General features: G+C 47.5%; 1 protein-coding gene across 8 annotated transcripts in view; it reads right to left on the bottom strand.

Annotated features, from left to right (window-relative positions):
- The window catches only part of TIAM1 (TIAM Rac1 associated GEF 1), a 315885-nt gene that overhangs the window by 44650 nt on the left and 249046 nt on the right, over positions 1-22189 (bottom strand). For all 8 annotated transcript variants that reach the window (XM_066370374.1, XM_066370373.1, XM_066370370.1 and 5 more), the window contains 4 exons: positions 18930-19100; positions 12886-12990; positions 6647-6728; positions 1063-1149 (listed from right to left, as the gene is read on the bottom strand). In XM_066370374.1, the coding sequence (XP_066226471.1) occupies positions 1063-1149; positions 6647-6728; positions 12886-12990; positions 18930-19100 (445 nt within the window). The remainder of the gene's footprint in view (positions 1-1062; positions 1150-6646; positions 6729-12885; positions 12991-18929; positions 19101-22189) is intronic.

Raw genomic sequence — 22189 nt, 5'->3', positions numbered from 1 at the left:
GGGAAGCATCAACTCGTAGTTGCTTCACTTTAGTAGGACATTGATTGCTTCTCATATGTGCCTTGACTAGGGGGCTCAAGCCGAGCCAGTGACTCCTTGCTCAAGCCAGCAACCTTGGGCTCAAGCCAGCAACCATGGGGTCATGTTTATGATCCCAAACTCAAGCCATATGAACCCACACTCAAGCCGGTGGCCTTGGGGTTTGAATATGAAACCTCAGCAAACCAAGTCAATGCTCTATCCACTGCACCACCACTGGTAAGACTGGCTGGTATTCTTATAAGAAGGCCATGTTGCTCTGGACAGTGTTGCAGTGGATAGAGCATCATCCTGGAGCACCAAGGTCACCAGCTGGATACCGGCCTCAATCCTGGGGTCACTGGCTCAACCCCAAGGACACCAGTTCAGCTTAAGCCCCAGACAGGGCACATATGAGAAGCAATCAGTGGTACAAATAAGTAGAATGAGTTGATCTCTCTCTCTCTCTCTCTCTCTCTCTCTCTCTTAAAAAAAAAATCAGTGGAAATTTTTTAAAAAGAAAAGAATCCCCTACAGTAGAAAGAGGCTGAACAGGTGGGGTTCCCCTCAAAGGGCACAGCTGAGAAGGCTCTCTAAGGGGACAAGGAGGCTGCACCTTGACCTGAGGTTCCTAGTCTCCAGAGCCCTCCACTGAGAGTAGCACCTCATAGACTCACATGGCAGCATCTGCTTTGACCCTTATGGACCAGAGCACAGAGGGTCTTCCCAAAAGTTCTGCTCCAGAAGTCCCAGGACCTCCTCTCCATCCCAGGTGGTGGGGAGGGACAAGTACTTCCGATCAGCATGAATCCCCACCAACCCTGTGGAAATGGGCTCAGAATCAGATTTAAAATCCCAAATTATGACATTCTCACACGCCTGAGTGTATGGGGTCACACCCATATTCCCTGGCGGTGTTTTCAATGAGACAACATCCAAACACTCTTTACAGAGCCACCTGGGCATCTCTTCTCATTCGCTATCTAGAGGAAACCCCAAGGCAACCTGAGAAAGACACGGACAGAAGCACACGCAGGGACTTACCTTTCTTGGAAGCTAACCCAGTTCCCTTCACACTGTTCACGTAGAGCCTTCGAACCCCATCTTCTTCCACAGAGGACAGTGAGAACCCTGGGGGCACAAAGACAGAGTGGTGGGGTCACACCTCTGCGCGTTGAGCAAGCAGTCGTGCCTGCAGCAAGCATGGTACACGCCGTGTCCCTGGCTGTCCTTGGCAGCAATTGTGTCTCCCTGTCCACACTGTTTCTACAAAGCAGGAGAATGTATGTTCAGATCACTCTAAAAGCAGTTGCTAACTTATAAAAACGAACATCAGCAGGTCCATCCATCTTCGCACACCCCACCAGCTCAGACGAGAGACAATTAATCACCTTGTGTTGCCTGGCAGGCTAGTAGATGCCACTGTTCCTTCTGCCTTTCCTAGTCCTCCCACCCCTCCCCACAGCAGGAAGCGGCAGGAGTGCTTGTCCCAGCTGGGTCCCCTGACTCCTGTCAGCAAATCTCTGTCCCAGGATATGTTGCGACAGGGGGTATGTCCATCCCTACAGATTGCCATATGGATACCGATTTAATTACTAAAACTCTGTAAACAAGACTTAAGCAGTAACTCACTTTAAATTCAGTGTCCTATTGAATCCAACTGATTTCACATTCTACAAGCATCTGATGATTGTACCCTTGTCTAGGCTCCCAGAGCACAAAGCCCACTAGCAAATTAATTTTGGGCTTTGCTACATCCTTCAGGGAAAGAAAATAAAAGGAGCAGAAAGGCCCCACAATATAAAGTGGTCTGGGGAATCCTGCGGGTTCCCAAACCTCTGGCTATGAGTCCTGGTCCCTTCCATCTCTACAAGGTCTCGTGTAAAACCTTTTCTGATCAATCAATGGACTGGCCGCAACATTCACCTCCTTTCCCTCGGGATCAGACACTTAAGCAGACGCTCTAAAAGGGCAATGGAGATGAACGCAATTGTAAAGATGTGACAGGACCGCAGCTCGGGAACAGAAATGACCCATCCTGCGGAGCTCTGACTTACAGCTGAAGGCAGAGGAGAACGCCGTGGTTTAAACAACCATCAAGCAAATCATAGCGGAAAAAAAGAAAATTAATTACAGGACTGGGGCCCAGAGAGTCACTGAGATGGTTTAGGCCCTTGTCATAACAAACGTGTGTTTTTTGTTGAGTTCCAGGGCCCAGGAAATGGATGCCCACACTGGGACAACATGATCAACCGCAGCGCCCACGACAGTTCCAGCACTCCCTCGGCTAGAGCGCAGCACGGGCCACGCCCTCGCACCTTCCCGTCTCCGGGCCTCTCTCTCACTCTGAACTCCATTCTTACAGCAACCTGTGACTTTTGGTTAAGTTTCAGGAAGTCCCCATGCCAATAAAAATAATTTTATATGAGAGCCAGACTTCACCTGGCTGTGATTATCTGCATTTCAGTAGAGAACTTCTGTATCTTCATCTTTTAGAAGAGGCAGAATCAAAGGCAGCGTCAAGGCCGGGAAAGGACAGAAGCCACTCAAACGCAGGTGTTTCCTTTCTAAAGTGTGACCCTCCTGTAAGTTCTGAGACTGAAAGCTTTTTCTATTAAAAATAAAAGGAAAAAAATAAAATAAAAATAAAAGGAGCAGCCTGACCAGTGGTGGCGCAGTGGATGAGGTGTTGACCCTAAACGCTGAGGTAGGTGGTTCGAAACCCTGGGCTGGCCCGGTCAAGGCACATAGGACAAGCAAGCAATGAACAACTGAAGTGAAGAAGCTATGAGTTGATACTTCTTGCTCCTCACCGCCCCACCATAAAAACCAATAAGTAAAACCTTAAGAAGGTAAAATAAAAGGAGCCTACAGACCAGGTGCCGGGGACCAGCTGGAAGGGAAGGTGACGGGAGGGGACGTGCTGAGAGCGTGAAACCCCCGAAAACAAAACCCTGCGGACAGTGGGCTGAGGTTCCATCTCCTCTTGGTCTTCCTTCTTACAATGGACAGCAGGGGAGGAGACACCTGGCCTGACACTGAAGGTGACTGAAATTTCCCCAGGCAACTGGGACCAAAGGTAGACCTGAGACTGGCGGGGGGTGGGGGGGGGGGTGTCCTGTGTGACAGGGACAGGATTGAGAAAAGGACAGAGACAAAAGGTCCTTTAGGAAGACCACTCAGATGGAAGCCGTCCACTGACAAATGGACACAGCACTTGAGCCCCTGTGGAGGATGCCCATCAGGGCCCAGGCACGCAGGAAGCGGCCTCCCCACACTTGACCATGCAGTGCACGCCCAGGGCAGGGAGTGGGGGGGGGTCTCAGGTCCCTGGGGTAGCCTCCATTTCAAGATCCCACCCTGCGAGGAGGGGACTATAGCCATCTCCTACATTAACACACAAAGAAGACACCACACTTCCTACATCTGGCTCATTCTGAGGAGGCTGAACAGCACAGCAATTTAAACCGTGTATATACACATCAGATTTTCTTTTCTCTTGAAGAGAGTAACAGCATTCCAATCCCCAGCAAACAAATGTGATACAGCCCCAGCTGGCTGTCCACAGGGGACAGAAGGATGATTCACTGTAAACCCAATGCATCCCCCAACCCAGAAGCTTTTGGTCACAAAGGCCAGCAGGCACCGTGAGTGGCAACAGGGATAGCGATCTTGACAATGAAGGAAGTGACTGAAACCAAGTGAGGAAACCAAGAAGATCCACTTATACGCCAGGCACCCGGAGCACAGCTCATACTGAAATTCACGACTGAAGAAAAGCCATGACAACATAACAAACAGAGACGGGCTCCGGCCCATGTTCCAGGAAATACTGCGATTCAGAGATGAGACAAGGGCCTACACGGACACACAGCAACAGTGTGACAGCATAAGATTATGGGGAGGAAAGGGAAGTTTGGTGGCCGCGATGCATCCTCCCGCAGGGAGGCAGCCCAGGGGCCACGCTCAGTGTGCCACTGTGCACGGCCTTCAACAGCACGGTCTTACTGCCCTGTGGCTGAGGTGGACGGAGGGGCAAGAGAATTCAGCACATTTAAATCTTTCCATTTGATGATGTCATATTTCCCTCCCTCAAGTGTTGGAAGACAGAAGGCAGCCCTTGGTCTGTCTGTGTGCTAGTGACTTGGACACACACTAAACTCCGTGGAGAGCAGAAGGCACACACAGGTGCCTTGGTCAGATCAGGAGGAGCTGAATTCAGAGTCCTTGGCAGTTCCAAGGGCAGAAGCGGCCGGGCTGGGTAGGACTGGGGCTCTTGAACGTTCTCAATCGATATGCCAACCAGGACTGGCCTCGAGAAGGAGTGGTTCTGCTAGCGGGCTTTTCAAAGGGAAGGCCAGCCACCAGTACAGCCCACGCTGACAGTCACACGAGGACCCTACCCACCTGCCAAGCATACGATTTTGCAGTTCACAAATGCAGTGCAGTCCGCAGCAGGCTGGAAATCAACACAAAATAAAACCAGCTTCTCTGCCATTGGTGATGCTTTCTAGTCAATGCCTGACATCTGGGAACACCTGTCGTGCAGAGAGGCCACAGGCACCCGTGAGCACTTTGGTCCCCGTAATTAAAAAGAATGGAAACTGTCATGCTTTATGCACAGTCTCCATGTCCGAGACCAAAAGCCAGCCCGTCTCGGGTTCCAAAAGCTCCGAAAACGCAGCCTTCTTCCGCTTCTTGTTCGTTTACCCCCGAGCAGAAATGCAGTCAGCGACAGAGAGAGGGGAACCGCTGTGCCACATCACGATCTGATGGCCACTCACTGCCACCGGTCACTGCTCACAACCGAGGCCTCGCTCCCGGAGCCTTTTGCTTATGTGTCACCCTTTGCCATCAGAAATATCCCCTGGCTTCATGGTGCCGTTAAGTCTTACGGTCCAGAGACAAACGGCATGAAGGTACAATGTGAGTGGCCAGAGCTCAAAGTCAGGTCTCTTCAGTAGGCCCGAGCCCTGATGAACCTCCAGGGACGAGCTCGCCCGCGGGGAGCTGCAGCGGAATCTGGAACCCCGCGGCATCTTAGTGTCGAAGGATCTCCAACACTAGCAAGTGCTATGACTGAACCCACAGACAGCCTGTCAGAGAGCACCGTGCCTTCTCACCAGTCATCCAGCGCATAGGACCATGCTTCCCGGCCCCTCGTATGCAGGTGTGGCAGGGGACTCACTATGACACACCCCCTTCTGCCAATGCACAATGTCCCAGGTGGCAGCCGCTGAGACTGCGTCCTCGAGTGAGGACAACGTGGAGTCCCAGCCCATCCCACAGGATGCATGGGGTCCAGGAGAAACCTCCCTGCTCTGAGCACCGAGCCCTGGTGACCAGTGGCTTAGCAGCTCTGCAGTGCTGGCTGGTGGACCCCAGCATGGCCTCCCACATACTTTCCCCAAGCTTCATCACTGCCAGTGTCCAGTCGGCCAGTGTCCCTGGGTCCCACACCCATGAATCTGACCAGCTGCAAGTTGAAAATATTCAAACAAATGAAAAACATTCCAGAAAGCTGATCAACAGTAGAACGAGTCACATAGCCTTTACATTGTGGAAGGTATTACAAACAATCTAAATATTAATTAAAGTATCTGAGAGGGTGTGCCTGGTGACATGCAAAAACCACACCCTTTTATATGAGGGGCTTGAGTATCTCAGATTATGGTATCCCCGGGAGTCCTGGATCCAACACCCCCCCCATGGAGAGACAACTATAAGCTAAGCAAAGATGACTATCATATATAACTATGCAGAACGCAGACACAGCATAGTAAAAAGCGTTAACCCTGCCAGCCTGCCTGCTTTCCCCCAAAAAAGCCTGCTCACACACCTGGTCCCTAGCTGGCATCTGGGAACGTGAATTTTGGGAGGGTTCCCAACACCCTACCAGGGCTTACTATGCCCAAACCATCTGTAAAGTAAGTTTTATGGTGGGAGGGGAGTCCTGGTATGTGCCAGGCACAGGGTGCCCTCGTGATCAGCCACCCAGTAAGAACCCTAGCACTGAGTGTCCATGTCATATACACTGTGACTGTTTGCTGGGGGGATCGGGGGCGTCCTGCGTGATTGCGGGAAGGGCCCCCAGAAGGTGGTGACGGGTTAGCTAGGACTCTGCCCCAGATGCCTGTCCCCTTTACTAGAGCTGCTTTGTGCTGGAGTCCTGTAATCAGTCACTGTCATGAACACAACCATGTACAGAGGCCTGTGGGTCCTCACAGGGAGTCTATGGATATCAGAGTGGTCTTCGGCACCCCCAACACAACACCAAAATAAGTCCCCTTAGCATTATTTCTGGGGGAAGAGATTCCGCCTGTTTTGGGGAGAATGAGAAATTTCTTCATGACTGGGGTACGTCATAATGTAAAGTTATCTCCTCCTCATAGATCTAGTTCCTATTCAATGACAGTAAAACCCCAATGATTAAAGTTGGCCAATTTAAAGCACAAGTCTTGGTCACACGCAGGGCCGGCATCTCCGCAGTGCGGTCACTTCCCAGATGTGCTCCCTGTTCTGAATGGGCCCTGAAGGCATTTTCGTGAGTTGTAAACAAAGCACCCCCATTTACACAGGAATTGATTTAAGTTGAAAAACACCAAAGATCAAAGAAAACTGAATTTACCATAATTGTCCCCGGCTGCCTCGGACTTCTCAATCTGGAGATGTTGAGTGATTTTTGGACAAATTTCAATTTCTTTGTATAGCTGAAAATTACAAAGAAGCATGTAATTAGGATTTCATTATACATGACATTTTAAACATAGCCAGCATTTAAAAATCTTATTGATGATAGATACTTGCAAGCAGCAACTTTTCATTACATCCCAAGCGTTTCTACTGAAGTTTTTTAGAGTCAATGTAGCAACTTGTAACTCAGATTCCCAAACTTGGCTCCAGTTTCTAAATAACTCCTTGACATAAGGCTACACAACTCCAGGTGTCCCTTTTCACCTTACAGCCATCACAGACCTGAAAAATCAGAGTGAAGCCATTGAAAACCTCAGGTGCTGGAACAGAAATACCAAGATCAGGGACAGGATGGACGGAAATCAGATGTTTGGTGGTGAGCACACTACAGAGGTGGTGAGGTAAGCATGCTATGGTGCCTAGAGCTATCTCATTACCCCACTGAGCACATGGCACTTACATAACACTATTAACCAAGTTACCTCAAGAGAAAATGAATGAAATAAATATCAAACGGCCTGACTTGCGGTGGCGCAATGGATAAAGCGACGACCTGGAACGCTGAGGTTGCTGGTTCAAAACCCAGGGCTTGCCTGGTCAAGGCACATATGGGAGTTGATGTTTCCTGCTCCTCCCCCCACCTTCTCTCTCCTCTCTAAAATGAATAAATAAAATCTTTTTTAAAAATTAAATAAATAAATTTCAAACCAAGTATAAAGATCGGGAAGAGGGCATCAGTACCATGAGTGGGACCCATGGAAGTGGGAGAGGTCTCTGTGCTCCCATCCTCTCCTGCTAACAAAAATCTGCCTACACATGAGCAGAGGGACAAACAGGCAGGAAGTCACGGCACCACACAGGCAGAAGGGGACACGCCCTTTCAGCCCAAGTTACTCAATGCCACCTAGACGGCTCAAGTATGTGTTTGAATCAATTCTCTAGAGACTCAAGGTAGCCTCAGAAAACAGGTATGACTTGTAAGTTCCCGTGTTAGAAATGTTACATCAATTAATTTGATTGGCATGTCTCATTTTCGTATGTCTGGACTATCATTGTCATGGACAGTAACATACGAAGGTTCTACCACGTACCCCGGCCTTCCCACTCACTTTCTGATACAAAGCTGAGCCCTCGTTACAGCAGAAGAGAAAAAGGCCTTTTTTCCCAAGGTCACAAGGCCAGGATGAGCAGGGTGGGGAGCGGAGCCCCGGTCTCCCTCGTCCCAGAGCCAAATTCTCTCCACTGCACAAACTGCCTCCCAGACCACCTGCTGGTGAAACTCCATACAAAGTAAAGTGAACAACCTTCCTACACAAGCAGGCCAAAGGCCATTTCCAAAATTTATGACAGTTGCAAAACAAATCAATGTACCAAAGGCTCATAAGGAATTTAAAAATTGTCATTTGATCAAATAGAAGTCTGGGTGCTCATCCACATGCGTCCCATCTCTGACAACACAGTCATTCAGAAATCACTTTATTCAGGCAAGTATGAAAGAATGGCAGTTTCTCCCCACTTTTCTAGGGCAGCTGACCAGGGGCTAAGGGGAGCGTAATGGTTAGGACTCAGAAGACTGAAAATCAGTAAGACTGAAAATCAGTCTGTAACAGAAAGCCCAGGCAGGTGGGGGACTGAGAACATGACCTCACCATCTGATCCTCTACAACACCCTAATTTAACGCAACTTCCACCAAGCACAATGTGTGACGGGCATGGCGTAATGGGAGTTTCTTATTAAACTTCAGAAATATTTTTTCATATGAATGAATTATAAAGTTAGAAGAAATCAGAATCATACTGATCTTTGGTGCAGAAAATAAAGTTGCCAAAATGATAGATACCAAATGTAATAATAAAGCATACGATGTAATACGATGTATTCTGTAACACCAGAGAACACTCAAGAAAATGTTAGGATCCACTTACTTTGGATCTTAGATCTATTTTTTTTTTTTTAATTCCCTTCAGAGCCAACCTCTTCCCCTAGGTGGCAGTGTATTACTGTTTGTTCTAAGCATCTCCGGAAAGTTCCAAGGGTTTTCCAAAGACTAGGTGGGCATAAGCTTTGTGAGTAATTTCTAGTGTACCTCCTACTTTGTAATTGGTTTGAAAATCTTTGGGTATTTTTACTAATCTCAGACAATTCAGAATAATATAGACAGAACCCCTAAGCCATAATCCTTTCTTAGACTAAATAAACTTCAGTTTAATAAAAGTACTACTAAAATGCATCATTTTTCAAGAAGGGTTGTGTTTTAAAGTATATTTTCCATGTACCCACAACATCTGAAACTAGAAATTTTGAAATTCAGTCGTTTTCTCCATCAACATCTTTGACAAGGAAGTGTCACACGCATGCCCCTGGTTTCACCAAAGCAGTAATGTTGCGTGTGATCCCTCTTTTCAGAAGCCAGAAAAAAAGGTCATCAGACTTAAAGGAATAATGTCATCTCTCAGGCACCAGAGTGCTGACAGAATCACGACCATCTTACTATGTATGTCTCCTTTGGGTGCTCTGGTCTGAGTCCCCATCACATACCTGAACTGCAGCTCCCCTGCCTCCTGCCTGTCCCAAGTCCTCTTTTTTTTTTTTTTTTTTTTTACAGAGACAGAGAGAGAGTCAGAGAGAGGGATAGATAGGGACAGACAGACAGGATCAAAGAGAGATGAGAAGCATTAATCATCAGTTTTTCGTTGTGACACCTTAGTTCATTGATTGCTTTCTCATATGTGCCTTGACCGTGAGGCTACAGCAGACCAAGTAACCCCTTGTTCAAGCCAGCGACCTTGGGTCCAAACTGGTGAGCTTTGCTCAAACCAGATGTGCCCGCGCTCAAGCTGGCGACCTCGGGGTCTTGAACCTGAGTCCTCGGCATCCCAGTCCGATGCTCTATCCACTGTGCCACCGCCTGGTCAGGCTATTCCAAGTCCTCTTATGCTCTGAAGTCCCCTGGCTACACACCAGCTGCAGAAAGCCTATCAAAGGAGAATAACGTCCCTCCTCCCTTAGCCCTACATGGCCTGGCCTCTTCCCTCCCCCTCACCTCTTGAGTTCCCAGACTCCCAGTTTACCTGCCCGCGACCCTCCCCTTACACCTCCATCCCAAATACCTCTATGGCTCACACACCTTCTGTTCAAGCATCATGTCTACAAGAGCAGAACCACCCACTTCCAGAAGCAGGATGCTCCATGCCCCTCTATCCCCACCCCCATTTGCCTGAAGTTTTTTCTTTCCAAGCTCCTAACATCCCCTAAAATATTACCTAAATTTACGCTTTTACATCTGCATGCACACACTTAAACGAAGAGTAGAGATTTCTCTTGTGCATCCCAGGACCAGAATAGCTACAGTGGTACTGGGTGCACAATAAATGCTGAATAAATATTTGCTGGATAAACGAACGAATGAATAAATCTACCAGTGTCTCTGAAAATTTATGGCCACCTATCACTTTCAGAAGAACTTATTTAATGGGGCTGTTAGAAACGCCAGTGCCTCTACATTCATTACCACTCCATGGACTGGACCCGACAACCCACCAACCAACCAATCACACACCACGTATGTTAAGACATAAAATATTTGGAGACAATCATCGATGAATCAGCAGTTTTTGAGGGCACAATTTCTAACATCTGCGAACTTCCCTGGTCCGTCAAACAAAACGGCAGTGGGCTGTGGAAACCCAGTAGCCATGTATGATCTGGAGATTGTTCATAAGGAACAATAAGCCGAGTATCTGAAAACACTGTGTGCTCGGAAGCGCCTGCCTCAGGAAGACATATCGGCCTCAATGCCCTAAAGCAGGAACAGGAAACCAGGGACCCACAGAACTCAAGGGGTCTGTGAACTAGGATGGGTAAAAAAGTACTAACCTAACCCATAGCTGCAACTTAGTATTTTCTTCTTTTTTCTTAAATTTTATTTATTCATTTTAGAAAAGGGGGAGAGAGAAAGAAAGGAGGGAGAGGAACAGGAAGCATCAACCCCCATATGTGCCATGACCAGGCCCTCCCAGGGTTTCGGGCCGGCAACCTTAGTGTTCCAGGTCGATGCTCTATCCACCACGCCACCACAGCCAGGCAGCATCTTCTTCCATCATGAATACATACAGGCACAGACACAGGTATAGTAGCAGTGGCTGTGACCTTGTCACAAACAGAAATCACAGTTATTTTCCTACCAGAGTCCAGCTGCTGCTAGTATTTCAAAATATGGCTCATGCTCATCACTATTTCAAAGTAATGGTAGCTAGTATGTACCAGTAGGTTCTGTTACTTAATGAACTAACAGACAAATATATACATTACTGTAATTTAAAAATATTTTTGATACCTATTTTCAACGTAACTGGGGCCAGAGGTAATCCCACATAATTTAGTTCATGAACTGAAAACGTTCTTCTGAGATGGAATCTAGAGACTTCACTAGCTGCCCAAGATTTCCAGAACGTTAGGAATCTTGGAAAAAATAGAGGTACACGTGAGTAATATTCACTTGATATCTGAGTAATGACATTTGCTGCCTCAAGGTTCTCTGAGCTAGAGACCTTTTGCAATAGTTAAGAAAAGAATACCACGGTCTCCTTGTTATTACAGACTCTTTTAAAAAGTTTTAATATGTACATAGTGAGTGCAGACTGAAACACTGAGTATCCCATGTTGGATGAGACCATATGATGGCTGACAATTAAAAGTAAAAAATGAGTAATATAATTTCAAACTCCATGTCTCAAGCACCTACTACTATGTGTAGGACATGAAGGACATGGGTGTTGGTTAGCTGTGGTCCTTGTCAGGTATGGTAGGAGTTATTAACCTCAGGATGCCAATACTAGGATCCAATAGCTATTCAGCATTATCCTTTGCCTTAAGTAAGGAAAAAGGGTTTTCTTTCCTCTCTACTCAACGAGCAAAAATGCCAGGGCTTTTTCCCCAAGCCAGAGAAAAAAATAAATCAGCCAACCTCTATTAAAAGTGTCCTCTCCTCTATTAACTTGTATTAATTTCAGTGACAGTTGGAAATGGGCTCATCACTTTGATCTCCCCTGCAAGGCGTGACGGAAGCATCACAAGAACGCACCCTTTCTCAGGTTTTATTAAAAACACATACAGGGCAAAAAGAAATGTTTTAGGGGAATGGACAGGTTGTAAATCACGGCTGCAGTGGTGGAAACACAGCTGTATTCATCGGTACGAACTCAGTCGTGTGCTTAAAACAGGTGAGTTTTAGTGTCTATTAAGTAGATGTCAGAAACGTTGGCTGGAAACAAAATTCCTACTACCTTCTAAACCACACTTCCCTTCTCAGAAAGAGACTCCCCAGGTTTAAGCTTTCGGTTCTGCTCTGCGGGACAGTGCCGTGACCAGGCGCACACTCCTGGCAGCTCGGGCCCAAAGTGACTAAGTACAGAGGTGGAAGGACAGACTCCAGCACGGAGGCGCTGGCTGCCCACATGCTCCTTCCCTGGAACCGGAAAACGAACCACGTGGTGAAAGGAAAACGGGACTTCTCATCATTTTATTATGAGTACCTACCTATCATGGAAACCATTATCTCTCATCTTTATAAAACCCTAGAAATTAGTACCTCACCTCATTTTTTTTTGCCAATACCACATAATTAGGAAGCAGCAGAGCCCACAGAAAGGCCCACGCATAGCCAAGCACCGGAGTCCCCCATGAAACACAGACACACATCCATGTCCCGGGAACCTGTACAAACGTAATCGCCACAGGCTGGGACGCATAATCAAACAGCAGCTTTCTCCCTTGGCAGGATGCAACCCATCGGCTTCAACACGCAGATGGAAACTCACACAGAACTGGAGTTAGGGCTCTTTTTTTCTGACCACGGCCCGCTGACCTTTGAGTCACAACTGCACACAAAGCCTGGGCAGTGTTACCGAGAGACCTGGGAACTGTGCCCTGGAGCAGCTCCGGTCTTTGGTTCTTGGTGACGGCACAGCGAGACTTCAGGCACAAAGGTGGCATTTCCACCCCACAGAAAACGCTGTGGTAAATGAGGCCATCCCCTGCACACTGCTGCTCTGTACGAGGCTCCTTTATTTTACAATCCCTTCCCCTTCACCACTCACAATGAGCACAAGCATGGGCACAATTTAACAATAATCTCCTGCAAAAGCGACACAGGCAACAGGCAGTGACATTACCAGCTCGTAGATGTCCTCCTCTGGCTGCGGCACGTAGTGTTGCATCTTGTTCTCAACCAGGAAGTTCAGGCGCAGGTAATGGGCAGAGTGGTCCAGCTGATGTGTCTGGGAGAAGAGAAAGGAAAAGAAGAGAAAATATTCAATGGTCAACAGGGTCCCAGTTCTCTACGGACTGTCACCACGGATCCCCAACTACAACCGAGATCTACGACCGGAGGGGTGGGGGTGTAAGGCTTCGATCTTTCCTAACAGGTCTACATCTAAAACCCACACTTGAAATATTTTTCGCTGACCATATTACTAATGTGCTCTCTCGTACCTTATGATTCACTTCTGCCTATCTGATTCACGTAAGTTCTTTAACACAGGTTTTACAATGAAACCCCTCCAACCAAAGAGGCCCTTAAACAGAACTGCAAACACAGAGGTGACCAGAGAAGAAAAGTGACAAAGAAGAACAGGAAGTGTTGAGGGTGATAGCAAAGAAAGCTGTGCCCAGGCACAGTTGTTGTTTTTAAACCACATGGGGGACATGGACAGTTGTTAACAGTTCATTTGCAAGTGAGTCCTGGGGAGACAAAGACACTCAGGACCTCAGTCATATTTATAACCCCCGAGTGAGACTCCCTGGGGCGGCGCAGACAGGCACGTGTCCAGCTTCGGAAATGCACTGTGTGGCTCACCCAAAGAAAACAATCTTGAAATAGCTGAGCACTGAAATTTCCAGGCTTTCGCCTGTGGTCCGTAATGGGCTGACTGACGTTTCCCATCTAAAAAGTCAACTCTGAAGGAAATGTTGCAGAAAAAGCAAGCACAGCAACAAAGTCTTACACATAATCCTCAATACAGTCAGGAAGATGGGGGGGGGGCAAGGAAACACGCTTCAGAAGTTCTGTTGGCAGCATGCAAATGTCTTGTAGACAGAAAATGCTTCGATAGAGTCGTTCTTTTAAATAGCCTTATCTTTTGGAGATTTATGCTAACGCTGAATGCTATCTGGCCCTGGACGGATAGCTTGGTTAGACTGTCGTCTCAATGCACAAAGGTTGTGGGCTCAATCCCAGATCACAGCACACACAGGAATATCTCTCTCTCTCTCTCTCTCTCTTTCTCAAATCAGTAAGTAAATTTTAAAAATAAATTTAAGCTACGATGTCTGGAATTTGCTTCCAAACTAATCCAGGGCTGCAGGGGAGAGTGACTAAAGGAAATATAACATGATCACTACAGAGCCTGGGTGATGGGCACCCCAGAGTTCGTGACATTATTTTCTACTTTTATATAAGTTTGAAATTTTCCATAAATATAAGACCTCGTCGCACCAAAAGCTCTTCTGGTGGCAATTACTTCAACCCAAGTAAAATTAATTTTTCATTTATTTAATACTTTCTCTTTACCCTGTACCCACTCAATATATTTGTAAGCCAAAGCTAAGAACATCCCCATAATCCTTTCAATGACAGTCACTGAATCACGGGGGGGGGGGGGGGCCCTCTCATGTATACAGCCACTGCATAAAGCGCCACAAATGTGAAAACAGGGGTGTAAGTGCAAATTCAGCAGTAGGGGGCCATGGGGACAGCAGCTCTTTAAATAAACATTCATGCAAGACAGGCCCCTGCATGTCTGGAAAGTGTAAGGAAGCTCGTCCTGAATACCTAACAGAAGAAGGAGCATTTGCTTTATGGATTCTCGGGGACCCCAATGTGTATCCTCCCAAGGAAAGTGACAGCCTGAAGCCAGCAGGTCTCTGTGCACCTGCTCTCAGGCGCCCACCATCTGTATGGAAGGCCAGTCAATGTCCAGCGTCTGACAGGCCCAGCCTGTTGATGTCAAGGACAGAAAGGGTGGGTGGGCAGCCAGGGAAGGACAAGGCAGGACAACCCCCAAGTGGGCGACCTGCTGCCGACTGGAGAGATGCTAGGACAACAACGACAAGTAGCGTCGGGGGAAGCGAGACCCGGGAACGATTCCCTCAGAGACGGAGCTGCCACCTACCCAGGTCCTCACTGAAATCTGTAATTAGAAGCAAAGAGCTTGGGCTTGCCATCTGTTCCCGACTGAGGTGACAGAAAGGGTGAAGTGAATCTTGGTGGGACAGATCCACTTGGAAACCTTGTCGTCACCATGGGTAAACACTTTGGGACACTCCCAGTGAGACTGCCACTAAAACCCAAATGGGCAGCTCACTTGACAAGCTTTTGCTTCCTGAAACCTTGGTGTGGGAGGGGCCCCTCTCAGACAGCAGATTGTGGGGTGCCCCATGAAGATGGGGACCCTTATCACCACTCAGGCAAATGGACACACCATGAAGCTACCGTGGGGGCCACAGTCGAGGCTCCTCACCCAAAGTGAGTGACAGCGAAGAGTCAGAGTGATAAATATAACTAACTGGTGATAACAGTGAATCTTCCCACCCTCTCCTCCACCACCGCATTTTTCAAACTTGTTACAATAACATCCTCATAACTTAGGAGCACATGCAACAAACATAAAAATGATGACAGTCTTATAACCTAGGAGCCCTTGGTTTGGTCAGTAAATAGTTACCCTAAACTTGTAACAGAGGGGATGATCAAGATGCCACCGTGTCTTAGGATTTGGGGAAATGCTTCTTGAGTGCAAGCCCTCATCAGTCGTGGCTGGCCTAGCATAAAGGAAACACCCTCACAGTCTACCAGAACCAGGTCATCATCCTGCTCAAAAGAATCCCGCACTCCTCACGTACCTGCGATCCAGCCTCAGAGCAGGTGGAGCAACTTACCTGTTTGTTCACCATATACCTGAGTGCAAAATAATCCCAAACAAGGACTGAATATAAGTAACTCTAAATGTCTGGCCGCCTTTACACTCATAAAACACTCCAGAGGAACTGTCCTAACTCAGGGGCGACTCGGGAGAGCAACAAGTAAGAGTGGCACGGATCTGCATTCCGTGCACGGTCACCTGGAGTCGGGGAGCACATAACTCATGCTGAGGCCATGGCAGTCCGTGCCACAGAGAAACGTTACTATAAAACAGTTCTTAGTTTAGGTGGCACATCGTTTCAAATCTGCATCTTAGTAATGACGACCTCAAAGGGTGAAGCAGGGAAACACAATGTAGAGCTCTTCAGTAAACTGTCTCAGCCAATTAAAACAGACAACATGATATGAGCTTTCACTTCTCACATAGTTCCACTTCAGTGAGATTTCTCAGGAAAACATAAACACATGCACTCACTACACGCAGAAGTCCACGCACACGCACAAAGTGCTACTGTTGGAACCTCCAAATGTATTTATTTACCCTCCCTGTCAAGGTGACCTTTTAAATTTCTTTTTAACACCAATGGATATTCGAGCATCCAAAGCCATAGTCCAACACAGTGAAAACAAAATAAAACTAGTCCCATGGCTGCACATAAATACCACTGACTATGAATGTACAAATTTTTTTTTGCAATTATTTCTGTAATTGTGACAATCAGAATATACCCCAAACCCGCAGGCCGGCGTGGTCACCCGCTATATACGTAGCAACCATCACTTCCATAGCATCCACAACATGAATGGGACATGAAATGTAGATCTCAAAACAGTTACTGTACCAGAGCTTGACTGAGGCTTGGATGGCAGGTGACAAACAGATGAGAAATGGTGTGGTCAGACAGAATAGGAAAGAATGAGCTAGATGCAAGAGACAGAAAGAGAGAGACTGGTTAATAAATGTGGGAGAAAGCATCTAATCACCAACGCTGACAATGGCAATAAATAAAGACAAGCATTCTGAGACCCTCCTCCAAAAAAATAAGAATAATAATAACCACTCTCCATTAAGTAGATCATTAACAACGTGTCACTCTTTTACCTGTTCTCTTCGCCCCACTTAATAAAGCCAGCTCCCTGATTATAACTGCTTTGGGAAGAGGCAGTGGCTTTCACACACGATACAATGTATCCCTCATGCCCCTTTTCCAGAGGCTGTCAGTGTCTTCACCTCCACGCCCAAGTTTTCCGTTTCCAAACTCATGAGGACCGTAAGCTTGTGCCACAATGTACTGCCTACGTCTTTATTTCTATGTTTTGGGAAAAAGAGCGGAGTTTCCAGGGAAACTGGAATTGGACGAGATGACCCTTTTTGGTTAGAGAGGAGGGCCTGTGCCCTCGATGCCATCAGAAACCTTCCCAGTGACAGGAATGAATACCTCTTAAGAGAACAAGTCCAAATATCTAAGTTGCAGGAAATGTATTATCCCTCATTCCTTTTGTTTCCATTCAAGCAAAGGTGTTCAAGGTATCTGCAATGGGGCAATCACCACTTTCCCCACTCACCACAGAATTTTCCACTCACCGACGTTACCGGACAGCTCTGCCCTAACCTCCGGCTCCTCATGGAGTCCGAGGCCGTGTGCGCTGCCCGGAAGTGGAACCTGCTGGACGTAAGCTCATAAAAAAGCCCGAGCCCTGCTCTGACCCCCTGGAGCTGCATTCTGAGAGAGACACCCACCCCCAACAGCTCTGCGGAGCGGCAACGCTCACTAGAGAATGGCACTCACTCATCTAGAAATGAAAACGTGCAGAAATCCCCCATAGACCCATTTTGCCCAGTAATTAAAATGAAAACGTGTGAACAATGAAAATACCATTATCTTCAAAAAGCTAGAGTGCACCTACAGGAAGGACTCGGAGCAGGAAACAGTGAGTCATTTATTTTTAACTCCCACACGGGGGCTGATTGGAGCCCGCTACCTTCCTCCGCAGAGGACTACCCAAAAGGCTCGCGTGACCCACGCTATTCCACTGCCCCACGCACACGAAAAACCGTATTTTGTTCTTTACAAAGACCCCCATAATTTGTTTTAAAAAAATTCAGGAATTGCTGTAGAGAACGGAGGCACCCGCTGAGCTAGTGGAAGTTACTCTGCAGTCACAGGACTGTGTTTAAGGGGAGGTCCTAAACGTGTCACCGTAGCCATCCAGCTTTTTCTAGAACAGAATTAGGAGGAAAAATGTGCCCATGTTCCCTGTACTGGCCCCAAGGAAGACCATTTTACCCCCATGAGGGTACACCTATAGACCTTCCCTACAGACTTTATAATGCTGGCCCGGTTCTGATCGTTCTGTGACCGTCCTCCTGGCCCAGAGGGGTGCACCCATGTGCCATCCTCCTGACTCTGAGGGATGCACCCATGTTTCAAGCAGCCAGATGTGAGTCCATCCTTTACAACTGACTGTGACTAGAGCTCCAGCAGGGAGCTAAGGCCCTCTGGGCCTCACCTTCTCCATCTGTTTAATGGGAAGTGCTGCTCTTTCTCAGACTGAAATGACAATAGCAGAGGACCAATGCTATTAACTACATACGAATAAAAACAGGCTGAGAACAGCTCCTATTCTTGAACACACTTTGTGTGTGTGTGTGTGGGGGGGGGGATGAAACCAGGTTCACCTTGAAAAAGATAAAGAAGCCTCTACAGCGTAAGAAGGTGAAAGGAAGGGAAGGGAGCTCAATCATCTGTTCCTCCCAAATGGTTAATGATGCGATCAAAGGAAGAGGAAGTTCCCACCACGGGCACTTCCTGAACTGAACTTATATTTATTTCAGTTTTTCCCTTAAATTGCCCACAGAGGATCAGTTACTGTTCAGAAGCAAGTTACAAACATTGCACACATGTGACACCATGGAACACACATGTGTGAATCAGAAAATGAACTGGAAGACCAATGCCTACAGGTACACAGGGGCTGTTTCCTGATTCTGTGAGGAAGAGAGCCCAACGTCTGCTGTGTCCCTTTCCTCAACTTCCTACAGACTTGTGCAATGAGCACATTGTGCGCTTGTTACAAATCAAATACACACCCTGAGCGAAGCTACTTAAAAGCAGAAGAACCCTAACTCCCAAAGTTGAAAACTTATTACATTATGCATCTTATCACCAAGGAATCCAGAGCTGTCTGACATGACAGCAGTCCCCTCGTCCCCAGTCCTCTGCTCGCTGTGTGTCCCCCAGGAGATGCCTCCGTTCCACCGACCCTTCTCACGGGTGAGCCCAAGCAGCCTCGTACCTTGCAGATCATCTCCAGGGTGTCCCGGGCAGTGTCTCCCGGCCGCACAACGGTCAGGGCGGGCTGGTTATTTGGCAGACAGAACCAGGACGGAGTGAAATACTCATGGACCCAAATGTCACAGTCGGGATTGTGCTGGTGGACGCTAGGTAAGCCCATGTCCTTCTCCATCTATAACAAGAAATAAAGTTAGCAGAGCAGCAACAGACAGTCCCAGATCCTGGACTGCACAAAGACTCCCTATTTTTCCTACAGGAAGGGCCTAAGCAGAGGTGGTGGCAGGGGTGAACGACCAAGGGGGCTCCTCGGAGGAGGCAGAAAGGAACACTGTTCGGGGCTGGAGGGGTCTCAGACCTCAGACCTGGTCCAGCACACACACAGGTGGGCATTCATGATTAAGTGGGTATGAAAATTTGAAGGAAGGAAAGAGAGGAAGAGAGAGAGGGAGGAATGGTGTGAGGAAAGGGAAGGAAAGAGGGAGGGAGGGAGGGAGGATGGGAAAGGAAAGGAAAGGAAAGGAAAGGAAAAGGAAAAGGAAAAGGAAAAGGAAAAGGAAAAGGAAAAGGAAAAGGAAAAGGAAAAGGAAAAGGAAAGGAAGCAGGAGGAGAGGGAGGGAGGAAGAAGGAGAGAAAGAAGGAAGAGAAAGATAAAAGAAAGAAAGAGCCTGACCAGGCGGTGGCGCAGTGGATAGAGCATCGGACTGGGATGCAGAGGACCCAGGTTCGAGATCCTGAGGTCGCCAGCTTGAGCGCAGGTTCATCTGGTTTGAGCAAAAGCTCACCAGCTTGGACCCAAGGTTGCTGGCTTGAGCAAGGGGTTACTCGGTCTGCTGAAGGCCCACGGTCAAGGCACATATGAGAAAGCAATCAATGAACAACTAAGGTGTCGCAACAAAAACTAATGATTGATGCTTCTCATCTCTCTCTGTCCCTGTCTACCCCTCTCTCTGACTCTCTGTCTCTGTAAAAAAAAAAAAAAGAGAGAGAGAAAGTAATCCAATTCAGTGATCCCCAACCCCCAGGCCGCAGACCGGTACCAGTCTGTGGGCCATTTGGTACCGGTCCGCAGAGAAAGAATAAATAACTTACATTATTTCCGTTTTATTTATATTTAAGTCTGAATGATGTTTTATTTTTAAAAAATGACCAGATTCCCTCTGTTACATCCATCTAAGACTCACTCTTGACGCTTGTCTCAGTCACGTGATACATTTATCTGTCCCACCCTAAAGGCCAGTCCGTGAAAATATTTTCTGACAATAAACCGGTCCGTGGCTCAAAAAAGGTTGGGGACCACTGATCTAATTCTTCCATTCAGCTCAGCTTTCTTGCTGCTGGATCTCCCATAAACCTATTTCAAACTTAGTGCAGAAAATTCCTACAGGAAGAATGTCTGCCTGTGGGCTCAACGTTTCAATGAGGCCCCAGGGACATTTTTAAAGAAACGATGATGTTCCAGGACTGCCTATTCACAAGCACCTTCATTTTCATGCTCGGAAGTGACCTCTAGCACACCCTGAGAGGCAGCCAGCTCCATTTCCCAGATGAAGTCAGAGAACCCCAAGGCTGAGCACATGGGCCTCCTAAGGCGCTCCCACCACTCCCCGACCCGCTGGAGGGTGGGGACCAGCACCAAGTCTGCAGGTAGGGCGAGATGTGGCTTGTGTACACACTGAGCTGCTGGTTATACCTACGCCAGTTAAACAGCTAATGTAGAAAATGTTCCACAGACTGATGAAATATTAGCAGTCTAATCTCTTTGAAATAAGCAAAGAAAGAATTATGTCAGATTTGGGCAAAATAAAAATAATACTGATTCTCATATGCTAATAAGCCTTGACAACTGGTTTAAAACCAGGCCACTGACTAGTAAACACGTACCTATAGATTATCAAGACCAAGCTGTTATCAACAAGTTACAGAAAGAAGCAAAGGTCCAAACAGGGGCTGAAGTGCTACCACCCAACTTCCATGTCCCCAGAATGCGGTAAATGTCTTCCGTAAAGACGACTGAACTACATGCAATGGAGAAGACGCTTCAGCTCTGCCTAGGAAAGGTGCTGCTTTCAGATAGCAGAACCTCTGGAACGGAACTGTCCAAAGGCTGTCAGCTCACCAGAATCCTACTCTCTGTCACCACAGTCTCCCCACCCTGTGCCCCACCTGCCGCATTAAACAGCTGCCCCTCAGCACCACATCAGCCTAAGTTCTGCATCGAAACTGCTCTTTGAGAACAAGGCCTTCCAGCCAAGAAGTAGAATAAAGAACGTTCTTGGAAAAACGGGGGGGGGGGGAGGGAGAAAAAAAATCAATGGAGAAACATCTGCAATTTCCAGAATCTGTGCCTGAAGGGGACCGCCCAACAGAGACCATGAGGTGAGAAGGATGCAGACGGACGGGCTGGCTTCAGACAGGGCTGCTGTCAGGCAGAACTGCCACAGGCAGAGCGATTCAACTCATCAGAAACAGATGTGCACAGAGAGGAAGCCATGGGTCGGTGTTCCCAAGGACATCAGCCTCTGTGTCCATGAAGACACAACCCAGGGGTAGTGTGGGTATGTGGGGAAAAGGTCTGCCCACAGGTACTCTCCTCTCCCCCGCCCCCCCCAGTCTCTGGGACATTCCCACCACACTCTGGTGTCAGGGGCCCGGCTCCAACCAGGTGTGGCTCTGAGCCATCCTGGCCACCACTGCTGGGTGGCATGGTGACCAGGCACTGGATTCTGTCACCCTGATTCTGAGTCTGAGAACCAGAGGCTCACCTGAGCTCTCAGCATCAACGTCAGAACACCCCAAACAAAGAGGCTGCTGGTATCACTATTAGGGTCTTAAAACTCGGGATGTCCATTTATTTAGAGGCTAAAAAAAAAAGTGGCCTAGAAAAAAATATCAATATGTTTTATGGACCTTCAATTAAAGCAGTCTAAAAGCCCCTTTGAAATCCAAGCACAAAACTGAACCAACTCTGTGTTCCTTAATTGGACACTTGTCTTGGGAGGCAAATGCACTTTTTATTAAAAGAACCGACTATCAGAACAGTTCTTTGAAATTCATGGGAACAGAAAGCATGTGTGGGCAGAGGGAGGGCAGAGCTCACCTCTGGGATGGGAGTTGTGCAGAAGATGAATTAGCAGCAGCACAAAACATTCAACTCCCAGAACAAAGATTTCCTCTTAAATTGTGGATGGAAACTTACATGTTGAAATGATAAATGCTGGAAACGTTATGTCAGCAGCAGAATGATCCTACAGTTATCAAACT

This window comes from Saccopteryx leptura, chromosome 2 (assembly GCF_036850995.1).
Source record: "Saccopteryx leptura isolate mSacLep1 chromosome 2, mSacLep1_pri_phased_curated, whole genome shotgun sequence".
Classification (NCBI taxonomy): Eukaryota; Metazoa; Chordata; class Mammalia; order Chiroptera; family Emballonuridae; genus Saccopteryx; species Saccopteryx leptura.
This window is presented reverse-complemented; position numbering and strand designations above follow the sequence as displayed.